Source organism: Loxodonta africana, chromosome 13 (assembly GCF_030014295.1).
Source record: "Loxodonta africana isolate mLoxAfr1 chromosome 13, mLoxAfr1.hap2, whole genome shotgun sequence".
Lineage (NCBI taxonomy): Eukaryota > Metazoa > Chordata > Mammalia > Proboscidea > Elephantidae > Loxodonta > Loxodonta africana.
The window spans coordinates 37222561-37250043 of record NC_087354.1 but is presented as its reverse complement, the minus strand read 5'-3'; the positions used below and the strand labels follow the sequence as shown (position 1 = coordinate 37250043).

Here is a 27483-nt window from a genome sequence, read left to right as displayed (position 1 = left end):
CCACTTGGCCATAGAGTTTTCTTTGTTAGGTTAATGAGGCCATGTCAGTGGAGGGTGTGTTTTATGTCAATCACTTCTGAGGTTTAAAAGAAGCAGATTAGGCACAGAAGCAAGCAAGCACAGATGGGGAAGATAGATGCCCTCCCACATGAAGACTGCCGAGGAACCGGGAAACAGATGCTGAAGAGAAAAGAACCTTCCCCCAGAGCTGACAGAGAAGGTCTTCCCCTAGAGCTGGTGTCCTGAATTCGAACTTCTAGCCTCCTAAACTGTGAAAAAATAAATTTCTGTTCATTAAAGCCACCTGCTGTGGTATTTCTATCTTAGCAGCACTAGATCACTGTTTTAGATCACTAAGACAGGGCTGTCGTACACTGTGGGATATTTAACAGCTTCCCTGGCCTCTACCTATTAGATGCCAATAGCAGTCCCCCCACCAGTTGTGACAACCAAAAATTGTCTCCAGACACTGTCCAATGCCCCCCGGGGGGCAAAATCACCCCCTGTTGAAATCCACTGCTCTAGAGCTTTTAACTGTTATTGGTGCTACCGAGTCAACTCTAACTCAGAGTAGAACTGCCCCATAGGCAGAAGCCTAATTGGGGAGGGGGGCCCAGGGTGCCTGCCGCTTGAGGGGAGGCACCAGTTAGCAGTTCCTGTTGGCCATCACAGTTTCCATCTCCAGCTGTGAGCAAACACTCAGCGATTTAACGCTAGTTGCCCTGGGCACTATTTCCCACAGTTAGGCCCCAGCCCACAAGGTTTTCTTCGCTGTAATTTTTACAGGAGCAGATCACCAGGTCTTTCTCCCATGGAGCTGCTGGATCAGTTTGAATGGCCAACTTTTCAGTTAGCAGCCGATACCTGTACCTAAAGATGGCTGCAAATTTTTTGCTCCTCTTCCCTTTGAGAGGAGCCCTGGTGGCGCAGTCGTTAAGAGCTCAGGCTGCTAACCAAAAGGTCAGCAGTTCAAATCTACCAGCTGCTCCTTGGAAACCTTATGGGGCAGTTTTACTCTGTCTTATAGGGTTGCTATGCGTTGGAATTGACTCTATGGCAACGGGTTTTGTTTTCCTGTTGAGATTGGGAGCCTGAGTTCCCTTCCCCTTATAATGGGGCTGGCCTTGGTAATGTGCCTGACCAATACAAAGTTGTGGGTGTGCCATTCTGGGAATTCCTTGCAGCTTCTGCTTGCTCTTGAGACACAGCTGCCGTACTCCACGCAGAGAGGCCAGGTGTGGGCCTCAGTTGACAGCCCCAGCTCAGCTCCCAGCCAATATCAAGTCCCAGCCACATGAGAGTGCCATCTTGGAACCCAGACCATATAAGCCTTTAAATGACTCCAGCCCCAGCTGATAGGCGACGTGACCTTATGAAGGACCCCAAGCGAAAACCACCAGCTGGGCCCAGTCAAGTCACAGAACTGAGAAAGATAATAAAAAGTATTGCTTTAAGCCTTTAAGTTTTGGAGTGGTTTGTTCCCAGTGCAATAAACAACTGGAATCATCACCAGGCTGTGAGTTTCCAAAAAGCAGGGGTCGTATCCTTGTCACCTTTGGATATTTGGTCCCCAACCCAAGGCCTGGTAAGGAGCAAGTGATCAGCTACTATTCCTTGAGTGAATAAATGAAACACATCAAAACTCACTGTTCACCCTGAGATAGAATAGATTTATTAGCAAGAGGTAATCAGGAAACATATATTTTTACAAAAATGGAAATTTCTCTTTTCCAAACAAGCTGTAAGTTGAAATATTTTAGGACTTGAAATAGAATTCTCATACCACTAGGTATTGCTTACAGCAAAAGTTGTCTGTTTGTTGTAGTGGACCATGCCTGCCACTTCAGAGTTAACCTGTGTTTTCTATACTGTACAATGTAAAAAATACATGGTAATATTCACAGAATAAGCACTACGGTACTATATTCCTGCTAGAAGGCATTTAGACAGGACTACAGTATATGCAATAAAAACACGCGGTTATTGGTTTCCTAATTCTACAGTGTGGTACTAATTATCACAAGGTCTACAGACTCAGAGCATCTCCACATAAGCTTGTAGTGACCATTAGGCGGCTAGAAGAGTAACAGTTACATTTTTGTGTTCCCGACTTCCAGTGGATGCTGGGCAGCGGTCAAAGTCGACAAGACTTTGTGTTATGACTCCGTTTCCCTTGGAAAGTTCCAGGGCCTCCGTCCAGTTTGATTGAGGTGGCTATTCATGCTGTCAGATGTTATCCTAGAGCAAGGACGTACGGTGGTGCCTGAACAAGATCGCGGCGTTGGTGTCAAATGGCATGGTTCTCAGCAGAGAGGACTCCCTTCCATCCAGGTTACTGGGAGGTAGAGAGTTTTGAGACCTGCGATTGTGGCTGAAAAAGCTGCTTTGGAAATTGGCATCACCATCAGCGGAAAGATTTGTCAATGACTGGACTTCAGGGTATGGTTTTCCCCCTCCCGCCACCCTCCCACCCCCCACCCAGTTATAACAACTACATGGAACATGCTGGGAGGATGCCTGGGTGGCTGACTCAACCCAGGGGCCTGGGCTGGGGAAGGACGGAAGCAGGATTGGTGCTTAAGAGTCTTGTGCACGTGGGTTCTGTTTTCCCTTCCAACAAGAGTGAGGGATCTGGGAAGGATGGACCAAGAGTAGAGTTGTTTAAAAGAAACAGGCACTGCGGGAGACAGGGTGGAATAAGTGGGTGAAGTCTTAAATGGTGCAGAGATTCGTATTCCGGGTCTACAGGAATCTAAGAACAAGAACGGATTTGTATTCTTAGAGAAGCACATACTGAAGAAGAAAATCCAGAGAAACCAAACAAATATGTACAGTGTCATATAGCAAGTGTACATGGGGGCAGCTGGACCTGAGCTGGGACAGCTTCAGGTTGGAAGTTTTGGCTCTATTCGGAGAGAAGACTCGTAGAGACTTTCTTCATCCATGACAAAAGATTGGTCCAGTAAGTATTGGGTTACCTGAAAAAAGAAAAGAGGAAAAGGAATGGCAGAGTTATGGGACCCCCTGAATACACCGACTGTGGACACCAGGGGTCTTGAGGGAACCAGAGTCGAACCACGGTCAGGTCGGCAGGTGAGGCAAAATTCACTGAGTTAAGCAGTGTTTTGTCTTATTACTATTATTATTTTTAATATTGTCTTAATATTAACATTAGCTTCAGTGGTGGTTCAGTGGTAGAATTCTTACCTTCCATGTGGGAGACCCAGGTTTGATTCCTGGCCAGTGCACCTCGTACCCGGCCTCCACCTGTCTGTCCGTGGGGGCTTACATGTTGCTATGATGCCGAACAGGTTTCAGTGGAGCTTCTAGACTAAGATGGACTAGGAAGAAAGGCCTGGAGATCTACTTATGAAAATCAGCCAGTGAAAAACCTATGGATCACAACGGTTCAATTCACAACCAATCATGGGAATGGTGCAGGACCAGGCAGTGTTTCACTCCATTGTGCATGGGGTTGTCCTGTGTAGGGGGCTGACTTGAAGGCAACTAACAACAACAACTGTCAAAATTACCCTTGATGGCTATTTCTTTGCTTGAGCACTCGATGAAGTGTTTTGGGTCCATGTTCCATTAAAAAAATATATCTTAAAATGTTATAGGGAACACAACAGAGAATCCCTGATGGAGCAGGAGAGCAGTGTGATGCAAACCTCAAATTCTCGTAAAAAGACCAGACTTAACGGTTTGACTGAGACCAGAAGGACTCCGGAGGTCATGGTCCCCACATCTTCTGTTAGCCCAAGACTGGAACCATTCCCAAAGCCAACTCTTCAGACAGGGATTGGACTGGACTATAAGATAGAAAATGCTACTGGTGAGGAGTGAGCTTCTTGGCTCAAGTAGACACATGAGATTATGTGGGCAGCTCCTGTCTGGAGGTGAGATAAGAGGGCAGAGGGGGATAGGAGCTGGCTGAATAGACACGGGAATACAGCATGAGAGAGGTAGTGTGCTGCCTCATTATGGGGAGAGCAACTAGGAGGACATAGCAAGGTATATATAAATTTTTGTATGAGAGACTGACGTGATTTGTAAACTGTCACTTAAAGCACAATAAAAAATATATATACATATATATCTTAAAATGTCAATTGTAGAATCTAGGTGGTGAGTGTATGGGGTTCACTATACATTTCTTCCAATGTTTTGTATGTTTGAAATGGTTTATAATCCAATGTAGGGAAGACACATATTTAAACATTAGGATTATATACCACTGTGAGATGTTCACCCCAAGAGAGGCAAGTGGGGACTGTGAGGGAACAGCCTCCTCTTTGTCCCTTCCCTTGGGTTACTCTGGGGCAAAATCTTAATGTGGAAAACAGGGAGATTCACCCATGGGATCTGAATGATTCCTTTTCCTCCCTCCTCACGCCGCTCCTGCTCCCGAGTGGGGAGCTGAATTCCTGTGCATTAGATGTGCAGTGAGAGACCAGAGCCTCAAAGGCAGCACCCAGGTCCAAAGAGACTCTCTATTTGTCTGTTGTTTGCAACTAAAAGTGCATTTTCCCAAAGAAACTACTATGAATTGAACTGTGTCCCCAAGAAGAAATGTGGAAATGTGGAAGTCCTAACTCTTGTACCTGTAAATATGACCCGATTTGGAAATAAGGTTTTCTTTTATTATGTTAATGAGGTCCTACCTAATACCAGATGTACCAGGTATGTCCTAAACCTAATTCCTTCTGAAAGTCTTATAAAAAGAAGAGAATAGACACACACGCACACACACACACACACATACACACACGGGGTAAGAGATCACGGGAGGATCCATCTACAAGTCAAGGAACGTCAAGAAAAGCCCGAGGCTACCGAAGCTGAAAGACAAGGATCTTCCCCTAGAGCTGAGAGACAGACAGCCTGGCCCTGCTGACACCTTGAATCGAACTCCCAGCCTCCAGAACTGTGAGAAAATAAATTTATGTTCTTTAAAGCTACCTACTTGTGCTATTTTTTTTCTTTTTACTTGTGCTATTTGAGTTTCAGCAGTATTAGGTAGCTAAGACAGAATTCCAGAAAGAAAAAAAAAGAATTATATTTCTTATTATGTCTGAGAATCTGCTGATAGATGCTCAAGAAAAAGCACATATGTTGCTTGATGTTTTGACTAACTGACTCTCTCTGCTACTGTGATGGACAGAAACTGCTGTCCAGTATACTGACTAATGGTTATGATGTCTAATTAATGATCCAGTCCCAGCGTCTATGGGAAGATGGCTTCAGATATCACCAAAACCAGGTGCTGCCGAGTCAGCTCTGACTCATGGCAGCCCCATGTGTCAGAGTACAATTGTGCAACATAGGGTTTTCGATGGTGCATTTTTTGGAAGTAGATTGCCAGGCCTTTCTTCTGAGGCACCTCTAGATGGAGTCAAACCTCCAACCTTTTGGTTGGAGCTGAATGTGTTAACCATTTGCACCACCTAGGGACTCCCCTTAAATTTAGAAGACTGGCTACATAAATGGATTTCTCTTGCATCTCAATAGGGAAATGATCTCTGTGATATGTTGTTAAGGGAGAATGACCTTTGCAGAGCACTGTTGCTGTTAGATACTGTCAAGTCAGTCCGGATTCATAGCAACCCCATGGACAACAGAAAGAAAATCTGCTTGGTCCTGTGCCATCCTCACAGTTGTTCCTATGTTTAAGCCCATTGTTGCAGCCACTGTTTTTCCTGAGCTTTCTCTTTTTCACTGACCCTCTACTTCACCAAGCATTATGTCTTTCTCCAGGGACTCGTCCCTCCTGATAACACATATAGTATAGTATATCATAGTAAAAAAAGTCTGCTTGTCATTACATAGACACAAGAAACTGGTGACATAGTTGCCATGTGGCTGGGGACTTCTCGCTGGGTCTTGTTGTATATCTGTGAGGTTTCTAACTTGTGAACATATTGCCTTTCAAAAAACGGTGCTGAATCTTTGCCTCCTAGGAGTTGCCCCTTGCCTTGGGGGGATTCGACACCATTATACATCATCCCATGGCAGATAAAATCAGACAAATTTGGAGGGAGAACTTGCCTCTAAGCAGGGAACAGGGAATAGGGAGGGCTTTCTTAAAGAGAGGGCATCTGAGCTGGGCCCAAGAGGATTCAGGACGGGAAAAGGGGTTGCAGGTGGAGGCAAAAGGGAGGAAGGCGGTCCAGACGGAGCAACTGTGACAAAGCAAACGTGACCGTGAAAACGCAGCCCTCTTACCTTTGCTTGGTGTTCTATTTTGTAGGCAGTTTGTTGAAACTGGCGAATCTCTCGGATGATATGGGATATCTGTGGGAAGTAAGGAGAGTTTTAGAAGATAGTTTGTGCTGTTAGTGACACCCCCCTCTTTGTGGAAGTACAGAAAGGGCATCAACAGTGAAGCCCCAACTCAGTCTCTTAATTCACATCACATTGCCTCCTAGAAGGTGCTACCGGGACATTATGGCTTTCTTCAAATCAGCAGTCTGCTTCCAAGGGTCATACCTGTCAAGACTGTATAGGCTAATTATGCTCCACGATGGAGTGAAAAAAAAAAAAAATCTCACTTAATCAGTGGCGTAAACCATCCAACATAGCTAGAACAGAACCCTATGGCTCCAGCAAAAGTTAAAGGTATCTGCTACTTTTTAAGGGCTATCTTAGTTATCTAGTGCTGCTATAACAGAAATACCACAAGTGGATGGCTTTAACAAAGAGAAATTTATTCTCTCACAGTCTAGGAGGCTAGAAGTCTGAATTCAGGGTGCCAGCTCCAGCGGAAGGCTCTCTCTCTCTTGGTTCTGAGGGAATGTCCTTGTCATCAATCTTCCTCTGGTCTAGGAGCTTCTCAGTGCAGGGATCCTGGGTCCAAAGGATACACTCTGTTGCCAGTACTACTTTCTTGGTGGTATGAGGTCCCCATGTCTCTCTGCTTGCTTCTCTTTTTTATATCTCCAAACAGATTGACTCAAGATACAACCTAATCTTGTAGACTGAGTCCTGCCTCATTAACATAACTGCCTCTGATCCTGCCTTATTAACATCATAGAGGTAGGATTTACAACACAGGAAAATCACATCAGATGACAAAATGGTGGACAATCATGCCATACTGGGAATCATGGCCTAGCCAAATTGACACACATTTTTGGGGGACATAATTCAATCCATAACAAGGGCCTGCTGTGTGCAAGACATGATGCTCAGGGACTTTCATCCTTTCAGTAGGACAGCACCTCCAATTTATGTCTGACAGAGAAATCTTTTTATCAAACAAAATCTCATGTGGAAGCCCAATCTACAAAGCAGATAAAAGTGGAGGCTGTCTGGTTGCAGTGAGAGGTGGAGAAGGGGATGCCTAGAAATCCTGCTCCCTGCTCAGAGGGGTCTCCTCGCCCCAACTTCCAGGGAAAATTTGAAAACTACTGGTTAGGAGGTGCTGCATATGACCCAGTGATTTCCTTCGACTACATAAAGCAAGTGTTTATATGAACAGTGGAGCACCTTTCTAGTGCAAACAGTTAATGCGCTCTGCTGCTAACTGAAAGGTTAGAGGTTTGAGTACACCCAGAGGTACCTTGGGACAAAGGTCTGGTGACCTACTTCCAAAAAATCAGCCATGGAAACCCTACGACCCAAAAATATCCCCTGAAGTCTTCTTGAAACCAAACAGTAGTTTAGTTTCACTAATAAAAAATGTGTCTGAGCATTATGCTTTTCTAAGATCTATCTCTATGGGATCAGATGGACAACAGCAACTTGAAAGATTAGATAGGAACCTTCGGGGCCAGTGAGGCTGTGTTAATAGGGGAGGAGCAACTCCGAACAGGAGGGTGACAACGGTTGCCCAACTCCAAGAACGTAATCAATGTCACTGAGTTGTACATGTAGGAGCCACTGAATTGGTGTAGGTTTTGATGTAATTGGTGTATATTCTCAGCAACAACAACAACAAAATAAATAAAATAAAATTTAAAAAGGATCTTAAAAAAAAAAAAGAAAACACAGTTTTACCCTGACACACATGGAGGTGCCATGAGTTGGAGTTCACTCAACGGCAGCTGATTTTTTTTTTTTTTTAATATGAACAGTATCTGATGGGATGGAGAGGGGCATGGTCCCTGTGGTCCTTGGTCCAGGCTCAGCCTGCCTGCAGCCCAAGCCCAAGCCCAAGCCCAAAGCCAGGAGGGAAAAAGTACAGGCTTTGGAGACAGACAGACCCTCCCGGCTCTGTCCTTTACTTGGGCTGCTCACTTGACCTCTCCAAGTCTCCATCTGCTCATCTGTAAGATGGAGAATAACAGAACCACCTCTCAGGCTGTCAGGATTGAAGAAGGCTCAAAAAAAGCAAATCAAACCCGTTGCCATTGAGTCGATTCTGACTCAAAGTGACCCTATATGACAGAGTAGAACTGCCCCATGGGGTTTCCAAGGAACGGCTGGTGGGTTCAAATCGCTGACCTTTTGGTTAGAGGCTGAACTCTTAACCACTGCGCCACTGAGGCTCCAAAGAAGGCTCAGGGCTCAGGGCCTGCCAAATGCTAACAGCACATTAACGAGAGTGGGGATTCTTATGGAGAAGCGGGATTCAGGTTCTCAAATGGGTGCACCATATCTAGCAAGCTGAGCCTGGTGGGCCCAGGGCTAGAGTTTGGGTTTTGATCCCCTCCCTGCCCGTGGTGGGAAACGCACCATTCTCATCTTGGAGAAGTTGACCAGGCCGTCCTCCGTGTAGTTGGGCGTTCCCTCTTCGATGAAGGCCAGGTCGGTGAGGTACATCCCCAGGTAAGGGACACAGGGAGGGTCACAACTTCAAAGCAAATGGCATTCATGACAGTTTTTTTCATTTAAAAATACAAGACTCTACTAAGAACAGAACACCCTACATGCTTTTTTGCTTTGCCAGAGGCAGAGGGATTTCTGTTCACTGAGAATAACGGTATGCTCTTAGTTTGTCAGCTGGGTCTGAGGGCCAGTCCTCTGGGTGGTGGGGGTGATATGGTGCTAAATGGGGCCTCTCACACAGTCTGGGCCTTATCAGTCAGGTGCCCCCTCCCTTACCGAGCCAGAAGGCCCTGCTTGACCTCCCTAGCCTCCGTTCTAGACTTTGTCCCCTTGGCACTGACCAAGAAACTTGCTGTCACCAGCCCCCTCCCAGCTCACCTTTTCTCTCTGTCTCACCGCTGAAATGCTCCATGGAAACCCTACCCCAGAATCTCCCACAAGTGGGCTTTTCTGCCCCACCCCATTCCTGCAGTCACCACTGGTCACCCTATCCAGCACCCCTGCTACCCCTGGGCCTGAAGCAGGGGCTCCTGTTACCGCTCTGTCCTGGGGCTGACTGTGCTTGTCCTGGTGCCCCTGAGTGGGTGCGGGGTAAGGAGGTGAGTCTGTGATAGAGCCCAATGGCCACTACGTTCTGGCAGGGCTTCATTTAGCTCCTTCAGGGGGACTCCTTGCACAGTGCTCCACAGCCTCCTCTCAGCTCAGCACACAGATGTAGGTGACCCTCATTTCCAGCCCACCCCACCTTTGTCTGCTCATGGCCACTTGGCAATCCTGCCACTCCAGAGGAGATGAGGCAGGGAGGGGAGGTAGAGCAAGAACAGAAACCCGGCCTTCTCCCTCTCTTGCTTACTGTGTGATCCTGGCCTAGGCCTTTCCCTCTTTGGTCCTCAGCCTGAAAGCCCTAAGATCATTTCAGGTGGCCTGAGAACTGATTAAATAACACTGGTTCATATTTTAAGAAAGGTATTAGATTTTCTTTTCTTCCCTAGTGCTCAAGGAGAGCCTCAGTTTGGTGGTAAAGTGGCTCTGACACTTTCTCCCTGATCTCTTCCCTCTTTTTTTTATTTTCTTTTTTAAACAAACAGCAACAGGTCTCAGGATCAGAGAGCTGGCAAACATCAGTAGCTTAACGTTTTGTTTTCACTTGATTTATTTTTTATGGTAGCCTTGTATTTATGGTGACTACGCTGTTTTCTTTTTACTGTCATACTAAAAAGTTTTTCTTTAAATTTATTTTGGGGAAAAAATGAGTTCATTTCAAGGAGACACAAATAAGCACAAACACAGTTAGCACATGGGCAGGGCAAAGTCGTAGGAGGTGGACATGTGACCTTTGGGAAACATTGGGCAGGAGGGTTTTTCAAAAGTAGGCACGACCCTTTCATGGGTGTTAAATCAGTTTACTGGGTCTGACCAGATTTTTAATAAAAGAAAGAAAAACGGAGTAGAACAGAAAATATCGGGAGTTCACTGCAGAGAATAAAGCTATATGTTGTTTTGTAAAATTCTGTCCCTGTTACGCATATATGCATTTGTATACTGGATGGCAATGTCAACTATATTCTTACTGTAGGTTGTGATAAAAAAGTATGGGTTACAATGGTCACTGTCAGGCCTTTCGGGGTCCTTCTAGTCTTTACAGTCCATGATTACAACATACCCGACTTTTCATTTCCTCTCTATCTTTCTCCAAGTCTGAAGCACAAGACTTGTGCATCTAATGGAGAAATAATTCAAAGGTCTGAGAAGTCACTCTGGAGTGGAAGGCCGAGGTGGTTTGCTGACTGGCAGGCTCTGAGCAGCACGTGCCTCTTCACCCTGCTACCTCTGCACGTGACTCCAAAACTAAACCAAACCCTACATCCATAAATAACCTCTCTTCTTGGATGGAGGAGATGGGAGGCCAAGTGCCTGCAAGCTGACAGTGCAGAGTGGGAGGGTTCAGAGGGGCTCTGAAACACCAAAGGCCTTCCAGGGTCTCTGACCACCTGACTAGTGAGAACCTTACCGTGGGGCTCAGGAGGGGTTATCTGATCACTGAAGTAGATTTCCCTGAGGATTTGTGACCCTGTTGTGGGAAGGTGATGGATTTGCAATCTAATCATTTTCAAGTGGTACCCCCAGCCCCAGAACTTTCTTAGTGAGGAGCCTCGGAGGAGGGCCATGGAGAACACACACCTAATCAATTCAATGACACGCACACACACATATACACACAGCAAGTCCACATACACAACCAACCAGTCAAAATCCAGAGCCATGCAGGTAAGTGTATGGCTTGTCAGAATGGCCAGGGTTGTGGTGGAGGACAGGCCTGGGGTGGAGGGCTGGTAGAGGGCACTGGAAGGGCACCACAGCGAGGGGACTGAACCATGCTGAGTACCTGAATGAAAGGGAAACACAGAGTTTGGGGCTTTGTGGAGGCAAAATACCCCAGCATCTGGCTATCTCTGATCTTCTCATGTGGGCATTGGGTCTCCCTCAGGTGGGATCCCGCCTTGCCCTCAGTGATCCTGTCCAGCAAAGCTGACTCAGGGGTACTTTGTTGGCAGAGTTCTCAGATGGCCTCTGTCTGACGTTTCAGGAAGCAGAGAGAAAAGTATCCCACCCCCAGATTCTCAAAGCTGCTTCTGGTTTTCTGGGCAGTGGCCAGCAGGGGTACGCCACTGCCTGGTGACCCCTGGCATCAAGGCCTTGCCTGTGGTTGTTTGGAGCCCCTCCAACTCGATGTTTCTGTCTACCAAGAAGCTCTTGATTATGTCAAGTGGAGTGACAGACATCAAGTGGCATCCACTACCAAGAGCAAGATGTGCACCTGCCTATACTGGATGCCAGGAACCATGTCCACCCTGCCTTCCTCTCTCTGCCTTCTTTTCCTGTCTCTGCATGGCCCCAGTCATGGCACAGACTCCTCTCTCTTGTAGGTCTCTGCTGGTTCTGGTAGGGGTCTCCTCTTCTCCTGCCTTGAGGCCACGTGAAGAGCATTCAGGGAGGGAGCAGAGGGGGCACTTGGGGCTGGGCAGTGTGGGCTGAATCCCTTGGGGTCCTGGTCCAAGGTTCTGGCACACGGTGCAGGGAAATTAGATATTGCAATTTTGAAGAAGAAGAAGAAAAAAATGCAACGGGGAGCAGAGTCCAATCTGCTTTTTGTCTCCTGTACAGTAATTGCCTCCTTGTGTTATCAGCAGGAGGCCAGGCCTTTGCAACATGGTCAAGGGTAGAAAATGAAGACAGAAACATTGACAGTCGGCCTTCATGGAGCCTCTGAAAATCTGGAAGTCTAGAACCTCAGCCTTTGGACTCATATTTACACGGAGGGATGGAATTTCACCCCATTTGGAGGGTGCCTTGGGGACGCCCTGATGGTCAGCTAGCTCCTCCATAGCTATACCTACTTAATTTAAGGGAACAAGGGCAAAAAGCTTTTAATGAAGCAGCCTGCAATGAAAACCTGTCCGCTTTGTTTCTCCAAAGCAAGTACTTTCTACTCAAATTAAAGAAAAAGGTGCAGCTAATCAGACCTGTGCTGGGTTCAGATTAGACAAGGCAGACAGAGCTGAGACCAGTCCCCAAAGCGCTCATGACCATATCTTACTGCTAAATTTAGTTCTCTGCCAAATTTTGCAGCGTGGAGCTGTGGGAAGGTCTGATCACTAGGAGGCTGAGAGGCGGGGACAGTAACACGGGCTTCACGAGGGTGTGGGCTTGGGGAATGAGAATGGGAGATAAGGTCATTCTTGGGGTGCCCAGACAGGAGACTGAAAGGACACACAAGAGTTGTAGGGGGGCTAGAGGGTTTTGAAGAGAGTGCCTGGAGGAAGCAATGATGTGGGATTTGGGGGTGAAGTCTTGGCTGGTAAAGGCAATAAGGCCAATCATGAGCAGGGCTGCAGGCACAAGATTGAATATTTTAATGAGAGGCTGAAAAAGATGCCCAGGACATATGAACAGGGCTGAGAACCTGCATGGTGAGGCCCACCCCAGGGTCCCTTGTCTGAATGGGTCACCAACCATGCCCACCAGACTGTTACCTCCATCTCTCTGACCATTCTCCCCTGCCTGGCTGAATAGACCCCTAGTGTTCATGGCAGCATAGCTCTATGTGAAAACTTTAGAGCCTTAGGAGAAAGGTGTAAACTTTTGCCCCAAGTCTGCTTATTTCCGTCTTCCTCTGCATGGCTTGGCCTAAGTTTCCATAGGTAAGAACCTGGTTTGCATAGAGGTCTCAGCTCCCAGAATGCCCAGAGGTCACCTCTGTCCTGTGTTGCAGGAGTAGAGGCATCTAGGAAAGGCACTTACACAGGCCCAAAGGAACCTGAAAGAGGGAAGGCAGTCAGGATGGGGACTCTGAGACAGAATGGGGGACCACGGAGGCAGTGAAGGCGGTGGTGGAGGCGGCGGTGGGCGAGGAAGCCATGTGAAGGAGGCAGGTGGAGCAGCACCCCCAGGGGCGGACGGACGGACGGACAAGTTGGTGAATGCACGATGGGGCAGCTCCCCACAAGCACAGTCCACAGGGGCTCCGGGGAGCCCAGGCGGAAGAGAGACGGCCGGACAGCACAGATGGGTGGAACATCTGTCTGAGGACACAAATAAAGTGGACATGGTCAAGGCAATGGCACACAGAGCTGGCGAAGGACAGGCCAAGTATAGCAAGAAGAAAACAAGAATAGGCAGCCGCGGCTGGCGGAGTGGGGGTGAGCGGTATACCACAGCCACTGTCAGGGCTGGAGGGTCTGACTGGTCCCAATCCCACATTTGGGGAGGGAGTGAACTCTAGGGGCCTCCCTAGAATGATCATGTGATTTGTGGCAGAAAGAAGGAGAGTGGGTTCTCTAGGGAACTAGGACCCCAGGGGCCTCCTGGGGTCTCTCCAAGGTCCAGTGAGCAGTCATTAGGCAGGGAGAGAGAGGGCAAGGGCCAGCCCAACAGAGCATGTATTCAGGGGACCATGGGCAGCACCATGAGGACATCTGGTCAGTGAAAGGAGGGCGAGACAGTTGTGTGTACAAACAGCCTAGCTTCCCTGGGACAGCGTTCCTGGGATCTCACGGGAGCAGACTGGGTCAAGCAGGGACACTGGCCTTGGAGGACAGCCTGGACTGAGTCCTGGCTCTGGTCATATGTCCTTGGCTCAGCCACTGGTTCTTCAGTTTCCTTGGCTGGAAAAATTGGATGTGAGAAGCTGCCTTATAGCAATGGTTCTCAGTGGGGGCGATTTTGGCCCCGCACCCCAGGTGACCTTTGAAATGTCTGAAGACATTTTGGGTTATCCCAACTGGAGGGGTGGCACTGGCATCTTGTGGGTTGAGGCCAGGAATGCTACACATGGTAGTTGCCTGTGACAAAGAGTTATCCTAGTCAAAATGACAACCATGTGAGGGTGAGAAACCCTGCCTTGTAGGGAATGTTGTTGGACTTAAAGGCATTTATGGCTAGGAAAGCTCTGTGTAAACTGTAAGGTGCTATTGTTGGTAAAACTGTTTCTTTGATACCAAGATGCCATTGTCTAGAAAATGCCCTCTTGATTTGGTGGCTACATCTTACATAAACAAGGATACACAATCACACTCAATGCATATATTGACTTTTTCAGACATATCCTGATGTCAGAAATATTAAGATGTAAAGAAAAAAGGTGCATTTTAGCATCAAGGATTCTGGCGTCTCTCTCATTATCATGGTTACCATGCTTGTTGGGGTTCCAGTACCTCTTCCAGGAAACAACACCAACACCCTGGAACTTGCTTAGCAGAAAATGAGGAAAAAGCTGACCTGCCCTTGGGGTCCAGGACATCTAGAGGTCTTGTGGGTAGACAGAATGATGGACAGACAGACAGACTTCCTGTTCTAGCCAGGTGTGGCATGTGAATACCCCTGTAATATGGTTCTATATTTAAAAAATAACAGTGACAAAATGACACACACTTACTTTTTCAGAGCTTCTCTCAGATTCTTAAATCTGCCCTCTGATGACACAAGCTTTTGGAGCTTATCAATCAAAGCTTTTGTCTAGAAGGAATTAGAAGCATTTACTCACACACAGCACATGTGGAGGCCCGCGGCCCTGGCCCACACTCCAGCATGCTCCCTTCCATGGCTCAGCCATAGGGGTCCAAACCTCATTTGTTTTGCCCTGTGCAGGGCTAGGTGGATTTGGGGGACTTCCCGGGCCTAGGAACCTTGCCCTGAACCCCTTTGAAGTCAGACATAGATCCTTGTTTTGCGTGCCCATGCTCATGGAAACATCTCTTGGAAACACATGGACGTGGGGTGTGGGTACCTGAGCTTTGATTTTGGCCCTCAGAAATACTTCAGGGTCCTGGGACCCAGGGCTTGGTGGGTAACTTTCAGGAGCTGAACTCAGAGCAGAGAAGGCTTGAGTTTTCATGATCATGTTCCTTCTCATGAACTACACTCAGAAGATGGGATCCTCTTCTCATGCCAGGAACACCACTCAAGTATAAGAATCAAGACAAAAGATGGTCAATGAACTGATCATCAAAGAAGAGAAGGCCTTGCTGTAGAAGAGTGCACCCTATGACTAAAGGTCCTATCTGCTAAGTGACCATGCCAGGCTGCCCCCACACATTGGCTGCAGCAAAGTTTCAAGTGGCTAGAGTTCATCTAGAAATCAGCCGTGTGTCTTGGAGAACACGCTGGGTTGGGTCTGGCTTTGCTCTCTTTTCCCTGTGTGGCCTGGAGGGAATGGCTTTACCACTGGGGTCCTCAGTTCTCTCATTAATAAAATGGTGACATGGATCAGTGACCTCCTTTCAGCTCTGCTACAAGAATTCAGAATGTGGCCGGGAAACCATGATGGAGGATGGTGGTACACCATGTGCCAGGAGTGCCCTTCGGCCTGAGAAGGTAGTTCCTTGGGACATCGGCCATAGAGGCCAAGCACATGCTTATTCTTTGGGTTAATTTTTATCTTAGAAATCTGTCCTTAGAAAATGGCAATCTAACTATTCATTCTCATGGAAGAAGAGATCAGTGTGTGTTCTTCAAGGGGAAAGAATGGCCAAATGAACCATCCAGTCCATCATTAACAAAGAGAAGGAACATGGCCAGCTGGTTAGGGCTTACCCTGCTGAAAGGTAGGGGAAAAAAAAAAAAAAAAGTGTTCTGGAGCTGATGAAAGGGACAAGAGCCAGGAAGGCCCCACTGAGTCAAGGGCAGATAATACTGCTTTCACTTGAGATGTCTACTCTCAGATGACTAGGAAAGCTAGATGCCCAGTGCAACCTCTGCCCCAGGGTCTAAACTTCCCTCAAGGAGGGGGTGGTGGATCTGAGTTGCATCCCTTTTTCCTCTTCTTTTCCACCCACCTGCAGAGGAATGACCTGATATGGTATGAGACTAGACATGGGGGCTGAGCATCCAGAGATCTGGGGCTTCGCTGGGCTATGTCGCTCACCGTTGGTGTGCCCACAGGCAAGTCACCACTTCTCTCGCCTTGCTGGGCCTCAGTTTCCACATCTGGAAAATGGAAGGTCCAGGTGCTCCTGAAGAACAGTGCTGGCTCAGATATTCCAGAATTGTGAGTGACACAGAAGTAGATCAAGAGGCCCTGGTGGCCAGGTGACTATGGGTGAAGTGTCAACATGCTTAAAGGCCATGAAAATGTATAGAAATATTCCCTTTTTGGGGTTTTCTGTATACACCTGGGGCCAGTTCGTGGCCTTTAGGTGGGCACACCTTGATTCCTTCACATCCCTGTGCTTGCTTGCTCTGTGTCTACTCCTCTCTGGTTCTCACAGTCTGTCCAAGAAGTAGCTGTGTGGCTGGGGAGGCTACAGAATTTTCCCAGCTGCTGCTTAAAAAGTGTGTTTCAACTTGAATCAGTTCAAGAATTTTCTGGCCGAGCCAGGAACTTTCTCCATTGGTGCTTACTGGGGACTCAGGTCCCTGTATCTTGGGCATCTCTGGAGTGCGGACACCAGTGGGCATAAATATGGGGACCCTTAGAATATGCCATTGAAGCCAGGGACCAAACAAGGAGGCTGCCTTGGAGGCAGTGTCAGGAAGAAAGGTGATTATATGGCTTCCCAAATACCATCCCTTCTTGTTCACCAAAGGGAAGACTTCAGAATGGCCAAGGATGCTACTTCCCAAATTCATGAGGAGGGCGATGCTGGAGAATAAGGTCAAAAAATACTGTTAGCCAAAGAGGGGCTTCTGTCTCTATCAAAATACAACTGTCCCTGGGAGAGGTAACACATGAAACCATATTAGTCATTCATACCATCCCATGAAGGAGTATCATCGGATCCTTTCCTAGGGAAAAGTTTTATTTGCAAAGAGGGTATAGAGAGGGGTTGGAAGGAGAAGAAAGAGGGATGGAGCCCAGAAATTCCAAACTAAACCTGATCGCTTAACCCTTTTGCCCAGGGAGGAACTGGACTTAGACATAATGCTTTTCTGCTTTGGACCGGTACATTTAAAACAAACAAAAAAAAACCAAATCAAACTCCTTGCTGTTGAGTCAATTCCAACTCATAGCGACCCTATAGGACAGAGTAGAACTGCTTCATAAAGTTTCCAAGGAGCGCCTCGTGAATTTTAACTGCTGACCTTTGGATTAGCACCCAAACTATAAACCACTACGCCACCAAGGTTTCCAGTATACTTATATAAAAAAAAAAAATACTTATAGGGTGATAAAAATTAGCTGATGAGGCTACATTTCAGGTCCTCTAGGAAATGTGGTCATTTTGGTCTGTCAAAAGTGTCTGTGGAAGACCTGCTGAAAGATAGTGAGTTGTCCCTGGCTGGGGCTGACCAGGCCATGACCATGGACTCCAGAAGCCCTTGGAGCCAAGTGTGATGCAGACGTGTAACTATAGCACAAGCTGGGGGGCTGGGAGAAGCCACTATTGCCCAGTGTGTGTTAGAGGCACACCTGGATGTGCTGTCAGAGGCATCTTTGATTTTTGGAGCTTGCCAGCTGGCCCAGGTTCCTGCATGACATCCTAGAGTGCAGGTCAGCTTTGAAGGTTGAAGCCACATGCCCTGACCTCTAACTGCCCTTGATTTGTACTCTCCAAAAAGAATGGAAGACTTCAGATGGCCAAGGTGGTTCCTCCAAATTCCATGAAGAGAGTGATGATAAAGAATGAGGCCAAGAAATTCACCAAGTGTGGGTACCAAGAAACCTACAGTGACATGGGAAAGAGCAGTCTGATCTCAAAGGCCTCTGGAAGAGACAACATTATCCAGGTAGTATAGGGCAGGGGAAACAAGACATTGGTTAGAAACGGGCTCCTCAAACCCTGTAATAACCCTGCCTGAACTGTGACAGGCCAAGTCAGTCTGGATGAGTTGAAGGCTGTGAAGCAGCCTTGCTCAACTCCTGACTTCAGGAGTTCATGACAACACGTGCCATGTGTGGCCAGATGTGCCTACAGACCTGAGCTCCCCTGCTCCCAGCCTCTGTGCCTTGCAGAAGCCCACTAACAAGAGTGGCTTCTTCCCCTGTCCTTGCCCTGATCCCAGCATCTACATGTGCCAAGAAGCAAGAAGACCAGCCTTACTAGGATGCAAGACCAGAGAAGTTGAGGGGGTGTCTAGCAACACGCTGCAGTTCTACTGTAAGGGAGCTGGAGTGACCAAAAGGCAGAGGAAAGGCAGTAGGCACACCCCAAGGCTGTCCTGAGTTTGGCTGCTTATTTACGTAAGAGGGATTAGTGGACATCCTGCCTGTTTGATGGGTAGGATCATAACCTGCCTGGCATGAGGGGGTTAGTGAGGAGCAGGTGACAAAGAGAACACTGAGGGAGACACAGTATGCAAATCCAGAGTGATCCAGAAGAGACAGGCCCCTTGGAGACACTGGGCCACACTCCACCCATCTGTTGGACTATGGGGAATATTGCTAAGTAATCAATAACTTTGGAGGCCCACTCAGTCTATTGGTAATGCTTGACTAGCCTCTTCCACTCATGCAGGTTAGGGTTGGAACATCCACCAGGTGCACTAAGGAAGTGGCCCAAGCTCTCCTTCCAGGAGAGCTGCCCTCTTGTGACCCTAGTGCAGGGAACTTTATTCCAGAGGAAGAATCCACCTTATGGCTTTTCAGAATCATGTTCTGAATGAATAAAAATCAAGCCCACATTTAAGATCATCATCTATCCAATGGGTAACAGGGACCACCTAATTCTCTGGGTGGCCAGAAGGGCCGGTGAGATTAGAGTTCTAAGAAGGGGTTTGCAGAATCATTTGCCCACTGTCTCAACAACCCTGCAGATCTGGGTGGGATCCCCATGAAGGCATCACTCTTTTGCCTCCAACTCAAGGAGAAGAGTATTGGTACCAATAATCACTGTCCTACAGTCCCACTTTGAGTATTAATTATTCAGCTGGGAATTAAAATACTATGGATTCCAGTGCCATATATTGGACCTGACATCTGCTCCAAAGTGACAGACGAGAAGAGTCTCCATGTTGCTGGGGAGTATTGGCCCTCAGCCCTGTCCTTCACCCACTTGTGGATACCCAGTGGCCAGCCCTCTGGCCTCCCTGCTCTAGCCCCAGCCTAGCCCCAGGCAGGCAGTGGTGCCAGCCTCCTGCTCGCACCTGCTTGGAGACTTTGAGCCATGTCTTTTTGAGCCGAAAGATTGCACTTCTGTTCATGGATGAGGTGATCTCCAGCACAGCATTGTAGTTGTGTAAGCAGCGGCATATGTCGGCTACAGCCACCCACTTCTCAATGGCGCTTACCCTTGCGTTGATGTCCTCGTTGCGGATGATTTCTGAAGCAATCAAGTTGCTGATCTTTAAGCCAATGCAATAAGACAAGAAAAAATTAAGAGGAATAAGTATTGCAAAGATGATAAACTGATACAATTTGCAGATGATATGATTGCATGAATGAAAATCTCAAAAGAAGGAATCAGAAAACTACTAGAACAAATAATGGAGTTTATTACAGTGGCTGGTTAAAGATATAATATGCAAAAATGAAAAGTTTTCCTATGTATCAACTGTAACTAATAAAAAATTCAATGAAAAAGAGATTACCTTCAAAATAACAACGAGAATTGTAAATTACCTAGGAATTTAATTTAATGAGAACTATGTAGGATGAAGAAATTGAAGATTTTTACCAACTTCTGCAGTCTGAAATTGATTAAACATGCAATCAAGGTGCATTGATAAATTACTGATGATCGGAATGCGAAAGTTGGAAACAAAGAAGGATCAGTAGTTGGAAAATATGGCCTCTGTGATAGAAATGACACTGGAAGTTGTGTGATAGAATTTTGCAAGACCAACGACTTATTCATTGCAAATACCTTTTTCAACAACATAAACGGTGACTATTTTTTTTATACACGTGGACCTCAACAGATGGAATACACAGGAATCAAATTGACTACATCTGTGGAAAGAGATGATGGAGAAGCTCAATATCATCAGTGAGAACAAGGCCAGGGGCCCACTGTGGAACAGATAGACCATCAATTGCTCATATGCAAGTTCAAGTTGAAGCTGAAGAAAATTAAAGTCCACGAAAGCCAAAGTATGACCTTGGAGAACATATCAAGAATAGATTTGATGCATTGAACAGTAACGACCGAAGACCAGACGAGTTGTGGGATGACACCAAGGACATCATATATGAAGAAAGCAAAAGTCATTAAAAATACAGGAAAGAAAAAAAGATCAAAATGGTTGTCAGAAGAGACTCTGAAACTTGCTCTTGAACATACAGCAGCTAGAATGAAAGGAAGAAATGATCATGTAAAAGAGCTGAATAGAAGATTTTGAAGGGTGGCTTGGGAAGACCAAGTATTATAATGAAATGTGCAAAGACTTGGAGTTAGAAAATCGAAAAGGAAAAACTCACTCAGCGTTTCTCAAACTGGAAAAACTGAAGAAAAAATTCAAGCCTCAAGTTGCAATAGTGAAGGATTCTATGGGAAAAATACCAAACAACGTAGGCAGCATCAAAAGCAGGTGGAAGGAATACACAAGGTCACCGTACCAAAAAGTTTGGTCACTGTCCAACCATTTCAGGAGGTAGCATACGATCAAGAACCAATGGTACTGAAGGAAGAAGTTCAAGTTGCACTGAAGGCATCAACGAAAAACAAGGCTCCAGGAACTAACAGAATACCAATTGAGATTTTCAACAAATGGATGCAATGCTGGAAGAACTCACTTTTCTATGCCAAGAAATTTGGAAGACAGCTACCTGGCCAATGGACTGGAAGAGATCCATATTTGTGTTCATTTCAAAGAAAGGTAATCCAAGAGAATGCAGAAATTATAGAACAATAGCATTAATACCACATGTAAGTAAAATTTTGCTGAAGATAATTCAAAAATGGTTGCTGCAGTACATTGATAGGGAACTGCCAGAAATTCAAGTTGGATTCAGAAGAAAACATGGAATGAGGGCTATCAGTGCTGATGCCAGGTGAATCTTGGCTGAAAGCAGAGAATACCAGAAAGAGGTTTACCTGTGTTTTATTGACTACGCCAAGGCATTCGACTGTGTGGATCATAACAAATTATGGATAACACTGTGAAGAATGGGAATTCCAGAACACTTAACTGTGTTCATGAGGAACCTGTACACAGACCAAGAGGCAGTCATTCAAACAGAACAAGGGGATGCTATGTAGTTTAAACTCAGAAAAGGTGTGTGTCAGGGTTGTATCCTTTCACCATACTTATTCAATCCGTATGTTGAGCAAATAATCTGAGAAGCCAGACTATACGAAGAAGAAAGTGGCATTAGGATTGGAGGATGACTCATTAACAACCTGCGTTAAGCAGATAACACAACTTTGGTTGCTGAGAGTGAAGAGGACTTGAAGCCCTTACTGAAGAAGATCAAAAACTATGGCTTCAGTACAGATTGCACCTCAACATAAAGAAAATCAAAATCCTCACAACTGGACCAATAAGCAACATCATGATAAATGGAGAAAATATTGATTTCATTTTACTTGGATCCACAATCAAGGCCCATGGAAGCAGCAGTCAAAAAATCAAAAGACATATAGCATTGGGCAAACCTGCTGCAAAAGACCTCTTTAAACTGTTAAAAAAGCTAAGATGTCACTTTGAGGACTAAGGTAAATAAGAAAGCAAATGACTATAAGGGTGAGCAGCAGAAACAAGAAGAACTGGTTTAGAATCCTAAAAACTTCAGATGCAGAACATGAAACAGCTATGCATAAAATGGTAAAGACTTAAATGATGCAATTATAAAGAAAAACATGCAAAAAGAAACTATTAGGAATATCAGATGCATTAAAAAAAAATTGTGCTCCTGAAATGAAAATATAATTGTTGACATGAAAACTTAATTGGAACTGTAGATAGATTAGATACATTTGAGGAGAGAATTTGTTAACTGTTAGACGTATTCAAAATACAACAAAGAGAGCTAAGGCAATTGAAAATATGACTTGTTAGGAGATATGAAAACATGAGAAAATTTAATAGAGTTTTCAGGAGAAGAAAATAATAATAATGGAGAAAAAGCAAGACTCAAAGAGATAATGGCCATAAACTGTGAAAAACATAAATCTACAGATTTAGGAAGCACAAAATATCCTGATTAGAATAAAAAAAAAAATCTATTCCTAGAAACATTATAGAAAAACAGTGGAACACCAAAGACAAAGATAACATCTTAAAAGCAGCTAAGAACAGGTCACCTTAAAGAACAATAGTTAGAATGACAGTAATTTTCACAGCTACAACAACAGAATCCAGAAGACAGTGCAATAATATCTTTATAGAAAAAAGATCTTTATAGTGTTGAGGGAAAACACTTGTCCACAGAAAATTATGTACCCAGAAAAATTATCCTTTAAGAATGAGGCCGAAACTGGAAAAATCTGAATAAATTCTGTGGATTACATCAACGCCAATTACCTGGTTTTGATTTTATAGTTATGGGAACTGTCAACAATGGGATGGGGTGAAGGACACATGGGATCTCCCTGTACATTGCTTTGCAACTTCCTGTAATCTATATTTCAAAATAAAAAGTAAAAAAAAAAAAAAAAAAGACTAATTGAAATAATAATAATAAAAAAAGGATGAAAAAGGACATTTACACATGAATAAAAACTGTAGGGCTTTACCACCAAGAAACTTCAAAAAGAACTTATAATGGATGTACATCAAGAAGAATGGATTGAAAAAGTATTTAAGAATGGTTTGAGATTCAAGAAGGAATGATAACACAAAATAATACACATATTTTAACTCTTAATAAAATTGTAGTAACAGTTAAATTTTTTTCCATAAAGAAAACACAAATAGCTTAACATAATTAATTTTTCAAGGGACAGATCAGTCAAATCTTATACAAACTTCCAGAGATTAGACAAAAAAGAAATATCTGTCAATTTATTCTATGAGGCCAGTATAACTTTGATACCAAAACCAAATAAGGGTAATATAAGAAAGGAACATTATATACCCATTTGTTCAATATATCATGACCATATTAGATTTGTCTCTGGAATGCGAGGATGGCCAAATATTAGAAAAAAAAAATCTATAACTGTCATTCACCACATAAACAGAGTAAAGGAGGAAAACCATATGACCATCTCAACAGATGCAGAAAATTTTTTTACAAAATTCAGTACTCATTCATCGTACAAACCATTAGCAAACAAGGAAGAGAAAATAATTTTCTTAATTTGATAAAGAAACAAATATTACCTTATTGCAGAAATATTAAAAGCAAGCCCTTTAAAATCGAGAACAAGACTCACTATCACCATTTTCAATCAACTCTGTACTGGAGAGGGTTGGGACTAGGGTGAGGCAAAGGAGGCACCCAGGGAGGGCAAGTGCAGGCACCTGAGAATGTGTGGCTCCTTAAATTTTGTGCCCTGCACACCTTGTTTGCTTTTACAAGGTAAAAAGTCAATAAATGTTCACTTCAGATTCTTATCTTTTACTTAGTTGAGTCCTGGGCACACAATGGAATGGGCAAAGCGAGAGGGACAGTTTTTGCTGCCTCATTCAAGTTGTGTGTAAGTTGCTGTGTTCAAGTTGTGTGTATGGTGTGGTCAGATTCAGGCTTCAGATGTGTGTCCTGGGGGCTTGCCCTGTACCCACCACTTGGTCTCTACTGCTACATGTGGGTCTCCATTCTGCTGCTGTGCTCATGGAGGAACTGCTGGGTGCTGGGAAGCCCCACAGGGCTCCTCCCCTGAGCTGCAATATCCCTGAGGCCCCTCCCAGGATGCAGTGTGCTCACCAGGGGTTGTGGGGGGGGCTTGGGGGGCAGCAATCCTCGATGTAGTTGACTGATGTGTACCTGGGCAGGGCATTGAGGACAAGTGGAACGATGTTCCCTCACCTCCGGCCGCCAAAGGCTCTTTACTTGTGTTGATGATTAAATTCAGAGAACAGAAAATCCCTACAGGGCTGTCATGGGGCCAGAGATGGTCCCTGTGGTTCCAGGCGTCAGTGTCTGGGGAAATCTGGGGAAGTTGCCCAAGTTGTAACTGGCCCAAGGCCACATAGGAGGTGGGGCTGGAGAGGACACAGGTGGCCTGGCTCCAGCCAGGCATGTAGCCCGCCCTCTATCCAGCCTCTCAAGGGTCCTGCCCAAGAAAACACAGGAGAGGAAGGCGCTGCCTGCCCCATACTCACATCATTGAAATGCTTAGTGGTTTTCATGATATAAGGGGTCCTTTCGTTCTTTTCCAGCTTCATCCAGCCTTGTCCGAAAAACTCCCTGTGGGAAGTAAGGGGGAACCATTAGGTTGGATGATGAGGTTACTCTGCCTTGCTGATTACTTTGTTTTACAGACTGAGGTTATCATTTCTGGGGAAGTATTTCCAGCAGAGCCTTATAGGGAGAGAAGGGACCCTGGGTTCAAATTTAGCTCAACCATATCCCAGCTCCTTAAAGTGACAGCACTTTAAGGACCGAGGTGTGCCTAACCCTAGCCATCGTCTTTTCAATTGCCTCATATGCATGTGAAAGCTAGACAATCCATAAAGAAGACCAAAGAAGAATCAAAGCCTTTGAATATTGAATACACCAGGGACTGCCAAAAGAAGGAACAAATTTGTCTTGGAAGAAGTACAGCCAGGATGCTCATTAGAAGGGAGAATGGTGAGACTTCATCTCACATACTCTGGACATGTTATCAGGAGGGACCAGTCCCTGGAGAAGGACATCATGCTTGGTAGAGTAGAAAGTCAGTGGAAAAGAGGAAGACCCTCAACTAGATGGACTGACACAGTGGCTGCAACAATGAGCTCAAGCATAACAATGATTTTGAGGATGGCGCACGACCAGGCATTGGTTTGTTCTGCTGTACATAGGGTCGCTATGAGTTGGAACTCGACAGCACCTAACAACAATGTCCCAGCTTTGTGGCTTCAGGCAAGCCCTTAATATCTTGGGGCCTCAGTTTCCTCTACCGTAAAATGAGGATAATGATAACACTCCTTGAATAGGGTTATTGCGAAGATGAAATGCGCTAAGGTTTGGGAAGGCACATCATAAACTGTGAAATGAAGTGGGCACGTCATAAACTGTAAAGTGTGGTGGGCACATCAGGTTTTGTTATAGGTCTTGTTTTCTGATGGGAGAAGTCATATCTTAGAATCACTTTGTAGCAGCTGGTCTGTAGACATAGCAGGAGAGAAGATCACAAAAAAGGGCCAGATAGAAGGATCAAAGAGCCAGCAAGTCAAGGCAGCAGTGACTTTATGGAAAGCCCCGGATAGTGCAAACTTCCAAGGAGCTCCTTTTTGGACAGCAACCAGGAGAGTGACCTGGGCTGTGTCCCATAGGCAGGAAGAGCCACAGAGGAGGTGGTTTGTATTTGCAAAAACATCCTGCTTCTCCTTCCGTGGGAGCATATCGAGAAGAACTACTGTTTATACGCCCAGGACATGCGGCAAGTTTTCAGGATGCAGACACCCTTCATTTAGGTGAGGTGGCACCTGTGTTGGTGAGGGCATGGGAGTGTGCCAAGTGGGGCCACCTTTCTGGAAGGCAGGGATAGAAAGCCCTAAAATGATGCATAGCTTCAGATCCGGTGACTCTACTTCCAGAAAGCTATTCTAAGGAAATTGTGAGAAAGTCAGAGAAATATTTAACCATGAGGATGCTTACCTCAGCTTTAAATATGAAAGTGAAAAAGTAAAATGTTAGGGAATATGGTATATTTATGAAAAATGTGGTTTACAAATGTCATTTTGGTGTACTTTTAGATGAAAAAAGAAAAACACAAAATTATCTAAGTAGTATAATTACAATGTAGTAAAAACAACATGCTAAAAAAACAGGAAAGGAAAAACACTAGGGAGTAATTGACAACAGGCCAGAGCATGTAACACCAGGCTTTGGGGCTTCCTGAAAATCCAGAGCTATCCCCAAAGGCTGATCCTGGGGGTCCTCAGACTGTAGGTACACATATGCACACACATATTATGTGTGGACGTGACCATTTACTCACATGTACTATTGTGCACATACATGAACACACACTTCTTTCCTAACTAATCTCCAGAAGAGGAGCTCAGAGTTAGAGGTGCTTCTGGAAATGTGTGTGTGTGTGTGTGTGTGTGTGTGTGCAGCTGACAGGTAAGAACAGAACATCAGGAAGAACAGAACATCAGGAAAAGGTCACAGGCTATCGCCCTTCACCCCTGCATACACATGCATTTTTTTTTTCAAGCTGTGGAGAATCCACAAGCTCTGGAAGTCTACTGCGCATGCTTTAGGGATGCTACCAAAGATGGTGCCTGGAGGAAGGGGCGGGGGAGGGCCTGGCATCTGCACCCACTTACTCGTAGGGAATCTTTTTGAAGACGAGGTGGTCCAGCAAGGTCAGCTGCTCTGCGATCTCCAGCGCCGAGTGGTTTTCAAAGGGCTCGGCCTTCACACCTTCAGCCTAAGAACAGAGCCTTAAGTTAGGTCCACGAGGACAGCAGTTGGCTTTTGGCCACTTCTCTGTGGGAATCTCAGACTGGACTCTGCTGGGTGGGTGGATGGGAGTGACTGGGGAGGCCCTCCTGGTGGACCAGGATAGGGGAGATGAAGGAAAGGGGGCGAAGGGAGCCAGGAGTCACCATTTGTTGAGCCGTGTATGTGTGTGTGTGTGTGTGTGTGTGTGTGGTGTTTCATGAGGATTGCCCTGTTTAGTCCTCGTGTGCCCTGCAAACGAGCTTTCATTACCACTGGCGTAGGACTGAGAAAACCCAACCTTACAGAGGTTAATGACTTGCCCCAAGTCCCTCAACTGTATGTAACAGGGCTGACTGAGACTGGGGACCAGGTCACCTGACATCTAGCTATGGCTTTACATTCCTATCAGGTTCTGTTCGGCTCCACGACTGGATAGATACACTTTTCTTTTAAAGTCCATCAGCAGGTGTGGACTCACAGGTGTGATTAGCTCACAGTGTCCCAGTGCTCTGCCCAGAGGCAGCTTTCTAGCCTTCATCCCCGGGTTACCATGTCCCGGGCCCCAGGCTCACCCACGAACACCACCTTCAAGGGAGTCCACCACCTGGGCCCCTTGCTCAGGGGAAATCCTCAGGAAACAGCTGCGCCCGTGGCAGAGATTAGATCAGAGGTGTTCTCGGGGCCCAAAGGCCTCATGAGATGTCTGATGGACCTGGGGGAGTGGGAGCTGGAGGGAGCTGGAGAGAAGGGGGGAAAGGGACAACCCTGGTTGGTCTTGGAGGGAAGCCTGTGTTCAC

General features: G+C 45.8%; 1 protein-coding gene across 2 annotated transcripts in view; it reads right to left on the bottom strand.

Annotated features, from left to right (window-relative positions):
• Positions 1-2530: 2530 nt before the first annotated feature.
• RASGRF1 (Ras protein specific guanine nucleotide releasing factor 1) overlaps positions 2531-27483 on the bottom strand; it is a 113585-nt gene continuing 88632 nt past the window's right edge. For both annotated transcript variants that reach the window (XM_003413852.4, XM_003413851.3), the window contains 7 exons: positions 26569-26672; positions 24412-24496; positions 19351-19548; positions 14705-14784; positions 8677-8794; positions 6226-6294; positions 2531-2978 (listed from right to left, as the gene is read on the bottom strand). In XM_003413852.4, the coding sequence (XP_003413900.2) occupies positions 2886-2978; positions 6226-6294; positions 8677-8794; positions 14705-14784; positions 19351-19548; positions 24412-24496; positions 26569-26672 (747 nt within the window). In that variant the 3' untranslated portion in view covers positions 2531-2885. The remainder of the gene's footprint in view (positions 2979-6225; positions 6295-8676; positions 8795-14704; positions 14785-19350; positions 19549-24411; positions 24497-26568; positions 26673-27483) is intronic.